Source organism: Haliaeetus albicilla, chromosome 4 (assembly GCF_947461875.1).
Source record: "Haliaeetus albicilla chromosome 4, bHalAlb1.1, whole genome shotgun sequence".
Taxonomy (NCBI): Eukaryota; Metazoa; Chordata; class Aves; order Accipitriformes; family Accipitridae; genus Haliaeetus; species Haliaeetus albicilla.
This window is the reverse complement of record NC_091486.1, coordinates 23,793,558-23,812,681: the sequence shown is the minus strand read 5'-3', so window position 1 is coordinate 23,812,681 and position 19,124 is coordinate 23,793,558. Positions and strand designations below refer to the sequence as shown.

The following is a 19,124-nucleotide window of genomic DNA, read 5'->3' as shown; positions in this document are numbered from 1 at the left end:
GGGCAGCCCCACAGTGGAAAACTGAAGAAAACCCACTTCTATATTAAGGCAGTGGGATACAAAAAAATACTCCCCCATTCTATCCTTTGGGCTTTTATGCCAAGCTACAGGGAGTCCTGTATTGCAGACCTGCTGTCTTCTGGCACTGATCATTTCGTTTGGTGGGGTTTTGTGAAAAGTTTCTTTAGCTTTCTCTGTGTGTTTTTCTTACGTTTGTTTGAATCTCTGTTATCTCTATTGTTATCTTTGCAGCAGGATATTCTCTTTGTCTTAATAATTTGATGGCAGTGAAACAGTAGTGGAGTTTAGTAGGATTCAGATTTTTAAGAAGTTAAGTGGTGGGATTTGTCAATAACAAATTCCACTAAAAAAAAGCCCATACTGTACTGTATTTCAGCAGAATGCCAGTCAACAGATTTCTTCCCTGCAGGTATACTTACTACCGTCATTACAGATCAGATGTAATGGAGCAGAAGCTATTAGTTTTCTTAAACAAGGAAGAGTATTTCTTCCTGTATCTTCTGCCAGTGCAAGGGGTAATACGTAAATTCAGCTGTTGTATTAGCTGTGCACTTACAAAATGTCATTTTACATGATTTGTCCATAAACCTGCAATAATACTGTAAAAATGTGCAAATTTACTTCTAGAGCTGACGATTTTGTTTTGAATTCAGTAGATGAGATTCACGACCACTACATTTCCTAAAGATCATAGGTGTTTTGGTACATGGGACAAATTACCATTTCTGTTTGCAGTGATTAAACAATTGAGCTTACTAAAAATTCTCCTGTTCTTTAGAATTGCATTATCATTTGTGAAGAACTGTAAGAACTTATCTTAGAGCATAAAGTATCTGTATGAAAATAACTGAAGGAACACATTTCTCTATAGCGGGTCTTCTGCTTAAGCCACGTAGGGTTTGTGATATGTGCTGTCTGTTAATATCACTACTGGGTGACTGGCATCGGGTGGGTCCATTGTGTGGAGGCTGCTGGCTTGGAGTATACCAGTTGGGTATTTAGGCAAGGAGTGGTGTTTTTGTATAGTGCACGCTTTCAGGGTATGCAGATGAGATTTTTGGACGTACAAGGGCTTATTTGAGCTTTGTACAGGAGTTATTTTAGTTGGTAGCAGACTGATGACTGAAGTTACTAAAAGAAGAATATTAGATATGTTTTATTATGAGTATTCCACTGTTTTTACACCATGCAAAGTTCTGTTAAAGGAACTCTTTAATGCTAGTTTGTGGCCAGGAGCTAGTCCTTGCACTATTATTGTAGGCTGCTAGTTTTGTCTCCCTGTATCTTCCCCTTACTAAATGTTTCCCATTTTGCAGCAGTTTCCCTCATTTTACTAACCTTCCAGTACAGCTTTTTCAGTCAACCAGATGATGATCGGTGGAGATCGGTATGAGGTCTTACAGTTCTCACTGGTATTTTAGTAGTGCTTTTGTGTTTGGTGGAAAAAATGGCATGCAAAGACTTGTCTTGCTGCTTCCATGGTTGTGGTGGTTGTCAGCAAGACATAAGGACAGACCTTTGTCACTTTTTTCATCGCATTTGGACACATCGTATGTAAAAGGTATTTATCCTAGGTACTGACGTCAGGATTGATGTCACATATTGCTTACTGAAATTAGACATGAACCTTGACTCTTCCTCATTCTAGAAACTTACTTTAGATGTGCTTTACTCTTTTTTTCAAGCTCAACCCTACATCTTCTGTTTCCTGAGACATTTTATTTCCTGTGTTATTTACCTGGTAGATCAAAAGAATTGGTACTTCTTGGGCTCAAGCTGCTTGCTGGGTATCAATTTTAATCTTATTTACAAAATTGATTTGTATTATGTCTCTTTTTCTATGTGACAGGGTGCCAAAGCATGTTTCCTCAGAGACATTCCCTTTTCTGCAATCTACTTTCCTGTTTATGCTCATAGTAAACTGATGCTTGCTGATGAAAATGGCCATGTGGGAGGGCTTAATCTCCTTGCAGCTGGAGCCATTGCAGGTAATTTTACAGAATGTTTTCTAGAAGTAATTTTTTTTTTCTTTTAGTGAGCAATATTTAATATTCATTCAGTAGCCCCATATAAAGGAAGGGTACTGTACCATTGTATCTGATTTAATCTAAATTTGATCACTGTTATCCTTAGTGGGAGGTGATGTAATTTTGATGAGTACTAATTACATTTGCATAATGTGGATAAACAGCGTAATGCAGCTCAGCAACTTGTAGTCAAATTTGATCTGTCTGTCTCAATGGGGTTTTACTTGTTACTGTGCTCTCAGAGTTGAAGGCTAATTTGAATCTTTGATGAACATAAGATGAGAGATCATAAGAGCTAAGGAGAAAATGACTTGCCTAGTTTTGGATTCCTGAATAACTGAGAAGAAACTTTGTTCAAATGTAATTGCTAAAAATAGGGCATTAGTTTGTAAAGAAGCTGAAGTTAAAGTATCATACTCTGAAATTTAAAATATTTTAAGGCTTCTAAAAAATGTTTAGTATAAAGAGAATATGCAGTGGTCATAAAAAGTTGTTTTTAATAGAGGTAGGAACTGTAGTGGTGGTCATCTAAAAACATGGATACAGATGACCAGATCCTGCACTGCCACAGACTGGATCACTAGGATGAAAACCAGGTATCTGCAGCCTCTCAATTGTGAACGATTCAGTGTTGGAATCTGTGCAGTTTAGAAACATCAGTGGCTGACCGGACCTTTTGTTACTTGTTACAGTCATAAGGAATCACTATATATACATCAGTCATGAGCCATCTGTGTGTAAAGAGCAGTTTCCCATATTGGACTTGTTACAGAGCTTGGCTGCACCTGCTCTTTGCCAGTTGGTAGGTTCCTCGTGCCAGAGGGAAGGGAGAGACCAGCTAGGAAACTACTAACAGATTCGTAGCCCTGTTTATTCTCAAGTAATGCAGAGCTGCCAGGAATGGAAAATTATTTAGCTTACTGTACTCACAGAAGCACATACAAATATTATTATTTAACTTGTATCTCATACAAAGACTCACTGTTTTTACATTACAGGCTTCACAGCTTCTCTTTGTTTGTTTGATTAATGTTTCTCGGTCACCCATACTAAGTGATGAACCCTATTAAAAATGTGTGTAAATCTCATAGGCCTAGCTTTATAGCACGTACAGGAGTCTGCCTTTCTGAATTGCAAATTTCAAATTCCCGACTGCTCAATCTACTCCTGTTACGCATATGCAGTAGGGAAGAATACAGTCTGAACATACTTGCCTGTAAAGGAAAATCTGCATATGGTTGCAATTAGCATATGCTTGTAGGCTTAACTGTATTGCTTCTGTTTTCCTCTAAAACATCCTGAAGTGATCAGCAACACTTCAAAGTTTATGATCACCTATGCAAATTGGTGACTTGTTAAATTTTTAATTCAATATTAACCAATTGTAAAAGTTCAACAGAAGTCAAAATCAATTTCAAAATTCTAAGTCAGAAGATGGTTCCTCTTCTTAAGAGGATGAAATTTTTACAGCATTCAGAAGTATTCAGAAATATCTCAGATAACACAGTTGTATACTGTGGAGTACATTTCTGAAAACTTTCTCCTTTCCTTTGACTAGAAAGCTGAGAGTGGTGCCTTGGAAGTGGAGATTTGTTCTTCCATCATTGTTGGCTATTATCACGCTGTTGGTACTAAGCAGGCTTGTAAAACACCTTCATTGTCCTCAGTCTTTTTATGGCTTGCCTATTGAAGTAAGCAGCATCTATTCTCCTACAGAACAGTCCAAACAGCAGTACAGACATATTTCTGTAGAATAGGTGTTCTAAGTAGTAGTTTTCTTATTAACACCTTTAACAAATGGATGTGTAGGATTCAACTTCCCAAATCAATCATCCATGTAATTTGCAAAATATGTTGTAGAGTATTAACAAATACAGTAAGGTTGCACAACTAATTTTTGTCATGGATATCTCTTATTACATATATAGCATATGTGTGAATTTAAAAATGCTTCTCTTATCTTTTTGAAACTACTGATAATGACAAACCACTAGAAGATGTTGAGAGAATTGCTGTTGATAGTTTATTATTTTCTTTACTATCAGTTATAGCCTTTAAATTTAGAAGAAACTCAAAAACAATTATACCAAGCACAACAGTTTATATTAGCATCAAGCGTAAGAACTTGCATTTTTAGTAATGTCTAATCCTTGCAAAAAATATTAAAGTTTGCAGTTGTATTTTTCAGTTAGAAGTGTTTCATCTTTTACAAGATTCTCTGTGCAAATTAAATGTGGTTTTCTTCTAAAAGGTGTGCCTGCTGCTTCTTTGGTAACCCCTGCTGATGTCATCAAGACAAGACTGCAAGTGGCAGCTCGCGCTGGTCAGACAACATACAGTGGAGTTATTGACTGCTTTGGAAAGATTCTAAGGGAAGAAGGTCCTTCGGCTTTTTGGAAGGGAGCTGGAGGTGAGAAATGCACTCTGAATATTAAGGCTGATGCCGAATCTGCAAATTGGCACTTGCTTTGTTAAGGACTCAAATTAGAGCAGTAGTTACAAGGTTTGATTCTGAAAAACATAACCTCTTGTTAAAAATGTTTAGATTCTCTCCTGAGAAATTATTTTCTTTGACATTACGATTTGTAATATTTAACAGCTCGTGTGTTCAGATCTTCACCCCAGTTTGGTGTTACTTTGGTCACTTATGAACTTCTGCAGCGATGGTTTTATGTCGATTTTGGAGGCATGTAAGTCAAATATTTGCTTTTTTGGAAAAAAACGGCCAAGTTAAAAAAGACCTTACTTTTTTCATACATGGGACCTCTTAAACTTGGTGACTTTGAACACCCGAACTTAAGATTGAGGTATGCAAAAAAATCCCCCCCTCCTCATATAATTGAGACAAACTCACCTGTTAATTCTAAACAGATAAGAATAGAAAGAGCCATTTCATATTTATTTTAATACACTACATAAAATTTGTATTTCCACTCTATTTTCCCTGTGCCAGTGGAAGTTAAAAGAATTTACAAAGCTATCAGTAAAAATGTAGCTTCACTTTTGGCCTTGATTTCCCATTAAGTAGTGGTCTGAACTCAACTTACTTTACTAGACCAGAGAAGTGAATTAATTAAGGTCAGCTTTAACAGTCTTCCCTACTCAGACAAAAGCCTTAAGTATTTAGTCTATCTTTTGTAAAGTTATTCAGGCTTAAGAAAACACTTTAAATAAAGGAAAGGCTTTTTTTTCTTTTTCTTTCTTCAAACAGCAAACCTTCCGGATCAGAACCTACCTCAAAAACTCGAATTTCAGACCTTCCTCCTGTTAACCCTGAGCACATAGGTGGATACAGACTTGCTACAGCTACATTTGCTGGTATAGAAAATAAATTTGGTTTATATCTTCCTAAGTTTCGATCTCCTGGTATTACCTTGGCTCAACCAAAAGGTAGCAGCTGAATCCTGAAAAGATGTTTCAACCTAACAAAGTGATGCAGTGGAAAAAAGTTCACAAGAGTAGTACTGTATTTTTTCCAGTCAGCTGCATGTTGTTCTAGCTGAACTGAGCTTGCAAATCTAATTACTCATTTCTAATATTAATACATACCTGCATTTATTTTATTTGCACAAAAGAAACTGACTGAAGCTGTGGTTCTATGCCTTGTTTTAACCAGTGGCATGAATCTGTAGCCTAGACTTTGCCTTGCACAACTTGCATTTAATGTTACTGTACATATTGTACATCTTTGTACAGAGACATCACGGCATCTGTATACGTACATTTATATAATGGGTATTGCAGTTCAAAATAGTTTGAAATGTACAGAATGTTTTGAAGGTGTTTTGTTAACAATCACAACAATAAAATATTTAAAAACACTTAAGTCAGTTCACTACTTTGTGTTTATAGAAAAGTTGTCCAGTGTGTGTTTTTTTCCCTCCACAGATTACAGATTAAAATTTAAAGATCAGATGCACTCATTTAATCAATGTACAGTACAGAACATAGCCTCTGAAGGAATGCATTTCACTGCTAGTTACAGCAAAGGTATTAAAATGCAACGTGCTGTCTTGTAAGAGAACATAGTAATTAGATGAGCACATGCAATATTTTATTTTGCAGCACTACTTTGTAACAAGGAATTCCCTCGAAATACATGTTAATACTAAATGTGTGATAGATCTTACCTCTATGGTAGTGTATCTAAAACAAAATGAAGTATTTGCCAGGTATTAGCAGACTCAAGAATTTTTACAAGATTTATTACTCAGAGTGCTTTTTTCCAGAATGGAAGTTTTTTTTATAAAAAAGTGAGGGCATTCTCTTTATTTCTAGATTGTTTTAACATTAAAAAATTAGGCTATTCTGGAAAAAAAAAAAGCAAACCACAGCCACTTTAACATTCTTTTTATGTGCAAAACTGATTGTTTATATTTCCAGTTGAGTGGAAGGCTAAGTAAAAGGAGAGGAGAAAGGAAAAGCTTGAACTATTTCTGGCCTAATGTCTGCCAAAAGTTTATCGGGTGTAATTTTTAAACGCAAAAATGTCAGAGGAAATAGGGGTGTCTAGATTTCTACAGTCCTAGAAGAAAAGTAGTTATACTACCCCTACAGCCAGAAAAGAAATGGGTGGGTTTCCAGCCTTGCTTATTGAAGTATGACAACCTTCAATCTTTAGTTTTGCATGTTTCTTTCAGGATTAAATATGCTGGAGTACAGTGTATCCCAGTGGTATAAACTGATTTGAGGTTCTACTCTTTTCTTGCTCTGGTGACAGCAGGCCAATATGAAGAGTTTTAGTGGCTTCTAAGTTAGTTAATGGCTTCTTAAAAACTAAACACGACAAACAGACAAGTCTTTCTTCAGTTCTAGCCTCTAAGCAAGATGCAGAATCTTTTGATGCTGAATAATATTTAGTGAGCTAAAGGTTAGAATACATCGAACTTGGGAGTTTGATCACTATTCTGCAACATGCATATATGTAACCCCATTAGAAGGCTTCCAGTCTTTGTTTTTTTCTGTTTAAAGAATTACGTGTTCTGTGGAGTTTTCTAGAGACAGGCTTCCCAGGAACCCTCTCCCATATCTACGTATTTCGTTCTGTGTTTTCTAAATAGATAGAAAAATGGTAGGTACCTACTGGCATTTAATCTTAGTCACAGTTTGTTGACTGGCTTGATCAAGGCCTTAGGAGACTTTACACTGCAAAATAGCATTTGTATTTCTTACAGCTCCAAAACCGGACAGTGTGGCTCCCAGAATGATCATTTACAGTATCTAGCATCACTGTTGCTCTCCTAATGTTGCAGGTATGGGTTTTACAATATCTTTAACCTGTACTCAGCTGTTTTGTGAGGGAGGAACACAAGCAGGAATGAATACAGAATAGTTCATTGAAAATTATTTAAAGGTTGAAATTATGTAAAACTAATGCCACAATCCATTGAAAGAAAGCCTTATATTTTCAGAAATCCAGTAGATAAGTCTGAAGGAAATGTATTATTAAATGAGAAGTAATAATCTCAGTAAAAAACACCAAAACACCAAACGCCCACCCCCTTGCCTCCCCCTGCCAAAAAAACCAGCAAGACAACAGAACTGCTTGTTAAGAATTCTTGTGCCTAAAGGGTAAAAATCATCACATGATGTGCCTGTTCTTTATGTAGTTCACATGTTTCTCAACTGAACAGATAGCTGCTCTCCTCAGGTTCAGGAAAACATACAAGGTAAATGTAAAACTGAACAGCATGACTTTGCATTAAAAAGAGGGGGGGACTTTTGACAAGCCAACACCAGTGGAAGCCAAATAAATTTCACTTTCAAACCCACTGAAAATGAGAACCTCCTGACGGCAGAACTGCTGTTACTGCTGCCTGTGTCTCTATGAGCTGCTTGTAACAGAACTGAGACAAGGAGAAATAGAAAAAAAAGCCCCAACTTAAAACACAAATTATGAAGGAACAATAAGAATACTTCTGGACATAAAGCTGATTAAGGAAGATAAACCTATTTCCTACTTCTAAGCATATAAAACAGCTCTTCTGGCAAAGCCATAAGCTTGTAGCAGATTAAGAATACCAGAAACGAACCTAGAGTCATAAGTTAAAGAAACCAATATTGATTTGGTGCCCAATTAGTACAAGTCAGAATATTTACTAAAAAACCAAAACCCCACAAACAACACCCCCCCCCAACCTGAAACCCAAACCCCGTCTCAATGGGAAACTTTATAATGTCCTAAGAAAGATGTATTAAAAAAATTTAACAAAAATTCCAACCATTCTGTTTCAAGCCATTGAGAGGTTTTGTTTCAATAAAAATGTTAAAAAGCAATGAAAATGTCTTTCTTTAACTTAATATGGAAAATCAGTAGCAAGTCTGTAGTTAACAGAATGCAGATCATCATGCTACAGAAATTAAGTGAAGATCTAGTGCCTTATCCTTTGGAAAAGAAAAATTTGACAACAGTAGCCTTTTTTCTTTTGCCTGATTGCTACAGTAGGAAGTGGAGGTCAGAGGCAGAAAACAACTCCATGATGTGTGTAGTAAAATGAAACCAGCAGCTCCCAGGAACTCTCTACTCTGAAACTACTGAAGGGACACAGATTAGGGGTCAGGGCAGCTGACAAGTGCTCATATAATATTTATTTATGAATCAGTCTCACCTTTTAATGTACCAATTCAAACAAAAGAACTCATTATTAAATATGTATTTCATTAATTCAGGTCCAATTATCAAGTAAGTTTGTAACTACAGACAAATTTTTATTCACATGTATTACCCACTACCAGAGTCTGAGGCTTATCTATATATAAACAATGAAACTTACTTGGAACATATGCATGCATATCCATGGGTAATTTGAAGAGTTCAAATTAAAGAATGCTTCAGAAATTTACTACCTAATGAAGGTTAGTCTGTGGAATATAGAAAGTTTAGTTCAGAAACAGAACTTGTACTTTTCAGAAATAGATACTGTTACAAAGTGGAAATTTCAGAAGCCCAATAGTAAATTTACATCAGGTTAGTGTTTCAGCAAAAGAAGTTCCTTGCAAAGTCAAAGTTAACTGTATTAAAAGTTACACAAATCCAAGAATGTGCTTGTAATTTATATATAAAAAGTGACAATGCAAGATCAGATTTTCAGTGATCTTAATACATTTCAAAGTCCATAGCTGAATCCATATATTCCTCCCTTAAGCTATTATTTGAACTGACACATGCTTACACTTTTTAAGATTTGCATCAAATCATTCACAAGTCTACCACTGCTGCCTATTTTTAATGATCTACGCTGGTATGCGGGTTGCAGCTTCCTCTTCTGCATCAGCTCTGTTAGCATTTATTTCTGCCAGCGTTCGACCAAATCGAGTCCACTCATCACTGCGTGGAATGGCAACTTGCTGTTGACAAAGAAAACGTTATTTAAGCCTACTTATAAATAAAAACTGAGTTCATTTTGAATAGCAGAATGCTCAAGTAATGTTCAGAAGAGGTTCCAACAGAAAAGCTTACCTTTATTTAGTGTAACTTTTAAAATAGTCTGAACATCAAAATCTCTAACTAATAAAAGAAGCAGAATTTGAGAATCTGGTATTTAAGTATGTAATGGTACTATTACAAGCTCGCATGATAGGTCTCCATCTGAGAGACTGCCTCCAAAGGGCACTACTAATGCTGTATCATCATCCCATCAATTAGTTACGTACTACTGCAGTACACGTACTTGCAATAGCAACAGCTTCACTGTAGGAACAAAGTCAAGACTGCTTCACTGCAGAATTTTTTGTTCAGTACTTCTCAAACTATGGTCAGAATTCACGTGCCAGGTATAAAGAACATAAAATCTCTACAAACCAACCCATTGATTCTTTTATCTTATTTCACCAGCCTTACAAAAATGTTTTTATTTTTTTGATTGGCTGCCAGATAGCATGCTAAAAAGTTATGCTAGAATACCTGAAATAGACACAAAAAGGTAACATTAATTTCAAAATAAAAATTAAACATTATTCCTCTAATCACAGGGGAAAAAAGTTAAAAGCAAGTTGCTAAATAAGAGTCAAAGAAACACGAGTGTTTTGTAATGTACTTTGCACAATAAATGGTATACATACCTCTCCCACATCATATATAACTATTTGTCCCTCTGAATCACCTACAGCAATCTCTCTCCCAGAATGCGTCCATCTCACACGGTTCAGAGCAGGATTGCCCTCCACAGTAATGCTTGCAGTTGGCACCTGTATCCATTTAAAACACATTGCTAAAAATTCCGTAAACTAGAGATTACAGAACACACCTAGTCCCTCAGTGTTGTATCAAAAGAAGTGCCCAACATTTCAGCTGAGGCAGAGTATGTAAACCTCAAAGACTCTCAGTGGCCTTAAGCTATCACCAGTGACATGACCAAAATGATACATCTTCTGTCCCTTGGCCAAAGTACAAACATCCTCTATCAAAAAGCACATCTGAACTCTTGTCATGAGGCAGGAGGCCTAGACATGCATTCAGTCAGACAGCAAGGAGGAACCCTGGGATCTCAAGAAAGATATGACAGAAGGCAGGGATGAAGTCAGCTGCTTTGGCAGGTCAAATCCTGTCCAAAGGCTAGAACTGGGTAGTTCCAATCTGAAGCCATAGGCTGGCATATGCTCCTACAGAACTGCTCTTTCTTCTATATGCAGTTTTAAGAAGGTGAGATTTAAGTACCGAGTATCTGTCAGGTTCTTCCTGTCACCTACATCCAACAAGTTTAAATCTCAGAAAAGATTCATACTATAATTAAGTTTATAACTCACACCAGAAAACCCAAACATTCAATTCTCTAAGTTTAGAAACAAATTACAATTTCACTGCAATAGTACTATGGCAATAGGAACAACAGTGGTGTGTGGGTAACAGGTTTGTTCACACTGTTAAGCTATAGCCTGCCAAGGTCATACTGGGGGAGGTCTATAATCACTTTGACAACATGGATCAGTATTACACCAGCAGATGTTTTGCACTTGTGCTACAGGTAAAATAAGTTAATTACCACTGTCATTCATTATGAGCAGTCATCTGAATTACAACCTTGTAATCAAAGAATGATACTTATTACACAGAAACTACTGGAACTACAGAATATTTAAGAACAACAAAAAACCAGACCAAAACGCTATGGTAAACTCCTGACACTTTTCCCCCCAAAGTGTACAAACACTTTTCCAGCTACATTTGATTGTTAACCTGACTGCCTCACCTCAGTATCATTGTTGAGATTCCACAGGTCAAGCCTGCCCATCCCATCCACACAGGCAAACAAGGCAGGGTGAGTTGGAGACCACATCACATCATAAACATAATCTGAGTTGTCTTCAAAGGAGTAGAGAGGTTTGTTATTCTGAAAAAAGCAAACATAATGCAATACCCAAGCTCTGCACTTCAAAACTATAAAGCTAACAGGTAAAGCAAAATACAGAACTTCAACAGCATTATCAGCAATAACTAAAAAGCAATTCACATTTTGACTTACTTTAAAAAATGCCTCCACAAAAAGCAGCTAAAAATTAATGCTATTATTAAAGGGATGCTTTCCAAAGCATGCAGCCTTTTTGCTGGCTGCTACTATAAAACAAACTAGTAGCAAGCCAATATAGTAAGAGATTGTAAATTTAATGCATTAAGAATCTTGTAAATCAAGCCAATAATAACACAGTGACAGCACTTCAGACTATTACTGGGAGATTGTGACTCTGCTTCCTCCGCTTTGCATTCCTCAGGGCATCAAACCAACAGAAAAAGAGGTAATTCTGGCAATGGGAATGACAGATATTTCCACTGTAAGCCTCACGGAGTTTAACTGACATCAGTTTTGGTGCTGTCCCCATAGTCCTCCACAAAATTGTAGCAAAACATTTGCCCTATGCATAATATGAAGTAACTGATTTTACAACATTTGGTTACATTGTAAATCGGTGTTGATAACAAAGGGCAAAAGGATGAACAGAATGGATCAGAAGTATAGAAATGATGTACAATCAGAAAGCAAAACTTTATGTCGTCAACTATAGTTTTGTTCATCAGCTGTCTCCTCTTTGCAGGACTGTTGCTAGGATCCTAGAAAGCTTCACACGACTTGACTTCAGTTTACTGAAGTTTCTTAAGTAGCTTACATTATAGCACCACCTTGTGTCAAGGACTACAAAGAAAATCACTGAACTATCTATTTGTTACCTTAGTTGTCCAAAGCTTTACTGTCCAGTCAAAAGAAGAGGTGACAAAAAGATGCGAGAAGTCTACAGGTCCAACTGCTGCATGGCAGTTGATACCTGTGATTGGTCCCTGGTGTCCTTCAAACATCTCACTGATTCCAGCTTTGCTGTTTTAGAATATATAACCAGGGTTAATTTATCTGGAAACCATACATCCGCAGACAGAGATAGCACTGAAATGCAATTTATATATAGCCACAAGACGATTTTGCTGCTTTGTATGGATGTTACCCCACTGCAAAAGGCTTCATCACATCACAACAGGATCACAGAAGACCAGGCTTGAATGTGGACCTTAACTTTGACATCTGTTTTCTGCTAACCTTAAGTGCCAAAATTCAGCAGGTATCAGTCCACACATTTACTTATGTTATTCTCCAAGCAATAGCTAAAACTTCCATTCATACAAAGAATGAAATCCAGTCCTCAGAAATGAGCATAAAACTCCCAGTGACTTAAGAGAAGTTGCATGTACCTTATGGACACAGGGTTCAGACATAAAACAGTAACAATATATCCCTAATAGCCTCCTATCAGAAACGATGAAAAAGAAGGGGAGAACAGATGGGAAGGATGTTACACAAAAGTGATACAATTTTGGGTATTTTGGAACCAAAAAGCTGTGCAGCAAGGTGATGTGTATTTGAGATGAAACCTGGACACTCAATTATATTTAAGAAAGCAATTGATAAGATACAGTCAGACAATTTCAAAATAGATTGAACAGCAGGAGAAAAGCTAGCCAATTTAAGATTTGTGCGTGATGTTACTGTACAATTATCTACAGAACTGATACGAAGTTTGGAATGTTCTGCTACAATTCAAATGAATAAAACCGCAGTGACCTACGCTGCCCTCATCAACACAACTCCTAGTCACTGAAGGCAGCATAGTACCAATTCAATATTCCAACTTCTTCTGGTTTTAATGAAGCTCTTACTCAGAGAAAAAGTGCACATGAATTCATATACAGCTATTTTGAACTCCTTCAAGACAAAGGAGTAAATATGCACTATAAATAATTTTAGCAGTAAAGCATGCAGGGACTCATCCTTTCACTATTTTTATTTCTTCTGAATAATTAAAGTTTGTATTCACCTGCCATGACGGCATGCAGTGTACACTGAGCCTTCTTCACTGCCAACGACAAAGTTGTTGACATCTCCGATAGGGAAGGACATGCAGGTAACAGCCACAGCCTTGGACTGTTTGTGAACCAGCTCCATGCTATCCTGTGGTGAAAATATCAGCAACTTAGTTTAAAAAAAACAAACAAACCTGAAATATTAACATCTACAAAGTCATTTGGATTTCTCAATAGAAGGTTGAGGGGTTTTTTTTGTATTTTACTTGTACAAAATTGGGCAAGAATAAGAAAGTTATTTCGTATTAAAATTGTGTTCACCACTAACACAAGTGCAAAAATATACAAAAGGATCAACAGACAATATTTGATTCCACAGGTGGGGAAGTATTTAATTAAATACTTATCAAGCTGCCTTAAGTATAATTCTCTGTGTTGGGAAAATGTTTATTAATGCTTTTTAGATTAATTAAGTTTTTACAAAATACTATATATATCCAAAGATATCTTACCTGTGGTTGGGAAAGCATGTCCAGACTCCAAGAGCATATCTTCCCATCAGTTGAGATACTAATCAAGTTATGAGCATTCTGGGTCCCAACAACATTTACACAGTACACTGGGTGCTAAGAAATGTAAAATACTATCAGAAAAAGGAATTTCCAAGTAACAACCAATTCTGGTATAATTAATATACAGTAAAATATACAACTTCACCATTTAACAAAGCATAAAAGATTGATCACAGTACAGTACAAAGAATACTTCCCTATAAAACTGTTACTTGTTTTTCCTGACGCTTGGATTTTTATGAATAGCCTGGTTCTTCAGTGATAGCATTGGCAAAATATGGACATAAACATTTAAGCGTTATCAATCAAGTGCACTGGACAGAGTTTCCTAGAGGTTAAATACTTCTCAACAGGGAACAGTCCTTGAAGACATTTTACCCCCTACCGTGTGAGCAGCAGCTGAAAGTGGAGTTCTCTGCACCGGGGTTCTCTTATTGCTGCGATTATCCCATAGCACTATTTGGCCTGAGTATGTGCCACCAACCACCAGATTGGGATGAAATTTTGCAAATGTAGCTGACATCACTGCTGACTGAAAGGAAGAAAAACAAACAACAAAATACACAAAAACCCCCTATCATTTAACGACGCTATGTCTAAAGCTAAAGAAAATGGGACCAGGTATCAGAGTAAGTTCTTTGCCTAGATTTATTCAATACGCTATTTCACTGTCCAATTACTTAAGGATTCACAAACCCTTTGTGAACCCCCAATTGTCTTTTAGTTTTAATTTGTATTCATAAAATGAAGTCTTCCTCCTCTTTTCTTTCGTAGGTATACATTTGTATTCCTCTTACCATAGTTTGTTCGCAAGGGAAGGCCCAGTAATGCACAAGATGTTAATATGTTTTGCCACATTCTGTGGTCATTTTCTTAGAGAACGTACAAATCCATTTTGATATAATAAAGTTACTTTTGCAACCTGGGCTTTGACAGTAATCTGACAACACAAGATTAAATTTTGATTCAGCTATGTAATTTTTCAGAAGTATGGCATTTTGAAAATAAAGTGGCTATCCCAGGCTTGGCATAATGGAAGAGATCTGTATGGTTTTATCTTTCAGAAAACTACTAGAAAACTTCCAACTGCCTTTTTCTTGACGCATATGTTTCTAGTTTTCATCCTTGCTCCATCTCCTCAGGCCATCTTCATTTTATTCAGTAAACTAAGCTCTAGTAGTATACAACCCCACTCAATCCCCTTACATACAAACCTTCTTTGTGGTTCAACCATTACACGAGAAGGTTTTCTGGTTTTTAAATAAGTTAAAATAACAAAATGAGTTCTCAAACAAGACTGAATTCTGAATGATGTCAGAAATTCTGAAACAGAAAAATATTTCTAAACTGAAATCTCTAGCTATCAACATCTGTTTGCAAATACATGTGGTTAAAGTGAATGCCAGCCCAATGAAATCATTATGTTGATAGGCATAAGAAAGGTACTTGTCCAAGTTCATCAACATAATATCTTTAGCCTCCCGACACAGAATCGTACCTGGCAGTGAAAGACATACTCTGGGGTAGTTTTCTTGTACTTCATATTCCATACAAGGGCCACCCCATCAGGCTCATGAGGTGCATCCTCATTGTTGTTGTAAGAAGCTACAAGCAATTCTGGATACTGTACAATAAGTGAAAAAGACTCAAAGTAAGCACGATGACTAGTTAATGGTCCAGACAATCCTAGAATCCTTGTTCTCTTTTGCCAAAATAGTGTTTAAAAAAACACCGAAAAATAAAGGCCACCTTACATTATATGTAAGTGAGAAATTGTCAGTTAAAACTGTAATTGTTTAAAATTTAGCTCATAAAACAGCATTAACATACACATTAGAGTCTTGTTCTGTCTTTCATCATAACTTGCTTGTGAACATAAAACCCAGTACTTTTAAGTGAACTTTTTTTAGTTTAGAAACAAATATGCCAAAGACTTTCTTCATAATACAAACCTGTTGCTACTTTTCACAACAGATTAACAGCTCTGTTTACTTTTTGCAAACAATGGAACACCTAAGAAACGCATTTAGAAATACAGCCTGTATCAACTGTACTTATAGAAGGGTCAAGCACATAAAACTAGAAGAATTTACAAAGATAACTGCTTAATGCAAGCATTATTTTTTTACCTGAGATGACCAGTCCAAACAACTGACAACACGATGCTTTGACCAACGTTCATCAAAAAACTGCCTATTTAAGGACAGTTTTGCTCCTGCTTGAATCTCTCTGTAAAGGCAATTAGCAGATATTAATCTTGGATCACTTTTTCAATTACAAATATTGCACATTCACAGTAAAGTATTGAACATTGACATTACCCTTCTTTGTCTTCTAAGTCTCTTCCACTGTAGTCAAAGAAAATGTTGATTTGCTCAGAAAGGGCTCTTTCAACAATCCTTGTGGAGTGGTCAAAGAAACTTAAAAATTCTTCAGAATGCAAAATTTGTTGTTTTTCCTCTTCCGTAAGTTCATGAGGGGCAGCTGGAAAAGAATTATACATACATTCTCTGGACTGCATACTTTCACCAATTCTTTCCAAGAAAGAAAGACAGAGTATTTATCATGATGTTGGAAAATTTGTTTCCTAACATCCCTAGATTTTAAATCCATTTTTACATTTTATATTTTGCTAGCTGATTGTTAAGATGTAATTCAAATTAATGTCAACTTAATGGAAAGAAAATAAGTTAAATATTTATTGATGTCTTCCTTTACAGCACACTCAGAATGTCTTGAGGTGGCCTGTACCTTCTTCCTCCTCCTCTTTTTTTAATGTTTTTTCTTCCTCAGGTTCAGCTAATGGTTTTGGTGCAACCACATCATCTTCATCTTCCTCATCTAAGGAGAAACATTGTGGTGAGACTGTCAATGTTTTCAAAGAGCAACAGTAACATTCCATATGAATTTCAAATAAGCTGATGTAAAATGGTATCATTTAGCTTAAAATGGTTAAATTTGTAAAATGTAGTCCCCAGGATAACATTATCTCAAACCAAAAGATCACTGGAACACTGTCTACACCTGGATTTTAGTGGCACTAAATTATGTAGTTGTATAACCTGAAATAAGACACATAAGAAATTGTAAAGAATCCAAAGTGGAAATCTCTCTTACAAGCATTTATGATTCCACACAAAACCATGTGGTGGATGCATGTTCTGTGTAACATATTGACACATTAATGCTGCAGAATAAAGAAAAATCAAATGTCTAAAATAGTCTACAGAGCAGCTGCTTACTTGTGATCTGAAACCATCACAGTCTAATGGGTCTTCATATGGCATGAAGATGGCTTACATTAGCTTTCAGGTTGCTATTCCAAGAGGCAAATTTTGCTAAAGATAATAGCAGGGAGATTACATTTTTTCTGTCATTCTAAATGCAAGTCTCATTATCTGTATCATGTTTGGCAATGAGAACTTTACAGCAAAATGTGTTTTCCCTAATTGCAATGAATAACATAAAATGTTAATGCCGGGGAATACTGACAAGGTTTACAGCACTTTCTGCCTTTCTACATTTTTTTCTTTGAATACTGTAAACCAGAAAATAACTTTAAATTACTTAGTGTTGTGGAATATGCATTTCCTGGCTTTTCTTCATCCACTTTCTAGAACAAGCTTCTGAAAAGACTATTTTTATTGGTTAAACAGCTATGTCATCTGTTTATAAGGGAATGGCAGCAGGAATGTGTTGCACGCCTCATCACAAGCAATGAGACAGTATTCAACAGGGACTACGCATGTTTGTTGCAGCCATCTCCCTGACCCAACCTTCAAAGTTAGCTAACAAAAAAACCCCACCCAAAACAAAAAAACCCCACATACATGCACACAAAAAAAAAGGGGGGGAGGGGGGGCGTGCAGGGGGGCGGGCGGTCAAGGGATGGGAACCAGCTGCCAAGGCATGGTCCCAGCAGCTAGGCCAGCTGACTAGATAGCAACAACCAGATGGTACTGCTAGGATTGTCTCTCTGCTATGAGGTGGCAGTGGGATGGCACAACATTTTTCTGCCTGACTGCTTCCAATCATGTCTTTCCCCAATGGCAAGCCTGTGCAATTACCAGCACTCCAGGAGGTCTACAGACAAGCCTTTACCCTGCAAACAAAATACAGCTTGTAGGCCATACCAGCTGCCAAACCACACACATAGTGATAGGTTTAAAGAGGTCTGAAAATCTTTCTAACTCCATAGTATAGGCAATAAAAATATAACTGTACCTGCAGGAAAGAAAGCTTTAAATGACACCGTATAATGCACACAATAATACAAACTCCAACTTAATCAAAATGATAATGACGTATGCCAATCCTACATTACTTGAAATTGAGCGATTTTTACGTTCTGACAAGTTTACAGAACTAGGATAAATGGCATGAATGATTTCAATATATGCTCATACTTTTGAACCAAATGGTGAAGGTTAAAATCTTTCCTTTCAAGGGCCTCAATCAGCCACAAAGGAAAACAGTAATCACTGTCTTTTCAGCCAGCCCAACCGCATTTGTCAGCCCTTTCTCCGTCAATGCAGCCAGAGCAATCAACCTGCCAAACATTCAGAATGGAAAAACAATCTGAAAATACAGGGTATAATGCACCTGCCAGTGAAAATGGCCATTTCAAGAAAAGCTAGTGATCTCAGTGACCCTGCTGAGGAGGCGGTGGTGCAAAGGGGAAAGAACGCGTAAAAGAATTCTTAGTGATCTCCACTCTCTTGCACATTGACACTTCCTTACAAAGCATGCCAATTACAGCTTTTGTGCTACTTAAAAAAAAATGAAAGCTTTTTTGGGCAAAATAATCACGCAGAGAAACAGAAAGACACTGCTCGTTTTTAGATGGATTCGCACGTACAGCGGACTGAAATCTGAAAACTGTGTAACTTGTAGCAATTCTAAAGAATGGAATTCTTAATGTCAAATCACTATAGGTGTGAACACTGATTAATTAAAAAATGTAATAGGAGTTAACACACATGATTTTGAGAACCACAAATACAGGACCACATATTCACATTACAGCCACTTGGATAAAAATCCCCCTCTTGTTCACCCTGCCAATCAATCTCACAGATTTAAATGATGCCTTCAAATTTAGAAATTTGGTTTTGGGTCACCCTGGATACATTATTCTAGCTTTGAAAGTCCCAAATTAGAAATTTCAGCCCAACCCCCCATTAGTCATACTACACTGATTCTAAGTACCATTTTCAGTGA

The 19,124-nt window shown here is 36.7% G+C and overlaps 2 protein-coding genes across 7 annotated transcripts in view; one reads left to right on the top strand and one right to left on the bottom strand.

Annotated features, from left to right (window-relative positions):
* Positions 1-5,874, top strand: part of SLC25A12 (solute carrier family 25 member 12) — a 52,367-nt gene extending 46,493 nt beyond the window's left edge. The window contains exons 15-18 of the mRNA XM_069781421.1: positions 1,871-2,009; positions 4,300-4,458; positions 4,648-4,738; positions 5,260-5,874. Of these exons, the coding sequence (XP_069637522.1) occupies positions 1,871-2,009; positions 4,300-4,458; positions 4,648-4,738; positions 5,260-5,449 (579 nt within the window). The 3' untranslated portion in view covers positions 5,450-5,874. The remainder of the gene's footprint in view (positions 1-1,870; positions 2,010-4,299; positions 4,459-4,647; positions 4,739-5,259) is intronic.
* Positions 5,875-8,324: 2,450 nt separating this feature from the next.
* The window catches only part of DYNC1I2 (dynein cytoplasmic 1 intermediate chain 2), a 31,184-nt gene continuing 20,384 nt past the window's right edge, over positions 8,325-19,124 (bottom strand). For all 6 annotated transcript variants that reach the window (XM_069781416.1, XM_069781415.1, XM_069781418.1 and 3 more), the window contains 11 exons: positions 16,656-16,745; positions 16,226-16,388; positions 16,034-16,133; positions 15,403-15,528; positions 14,290-14,436; positions 13,845-13,958; positions 13,347-13,480; positions 12,211-12,355; positions 11,237-11,377; positions 10,110-10,235; positions 8,325-9,395 (listed from right to left, as the gene is read on the bottom strand). In XM_069781416.1, the coding sequence (XP_069637517.1) occupies positions 9,282-9,395; positions 10,110-10,235; positions 11,237-11,377; positions 12,211-12,355; positions 13,347-13,480; positions 13,845-13,958; positions 14,290-14,436; positions 15,403-15,528; positions 16,034-16,133; positions 16,226-16,388; positions 16,656-16,745 (1,400 nt within the window). In that variant the 3' untranslated portion in view covers positions 8,325-9,281. The remainder of the gene's footprint in view (positions 9,396-10,109; positions 10,236-11,236; positions 11,378-12,210; positions 12,356-13,346; positions 13,481-13,844; positions 13,959-14,289; positions 14,437-15,402; positions 15,529-16,033; positions 16,134-16,225; positions 16,389-16,655; positions 16,746-19,124) is intronic.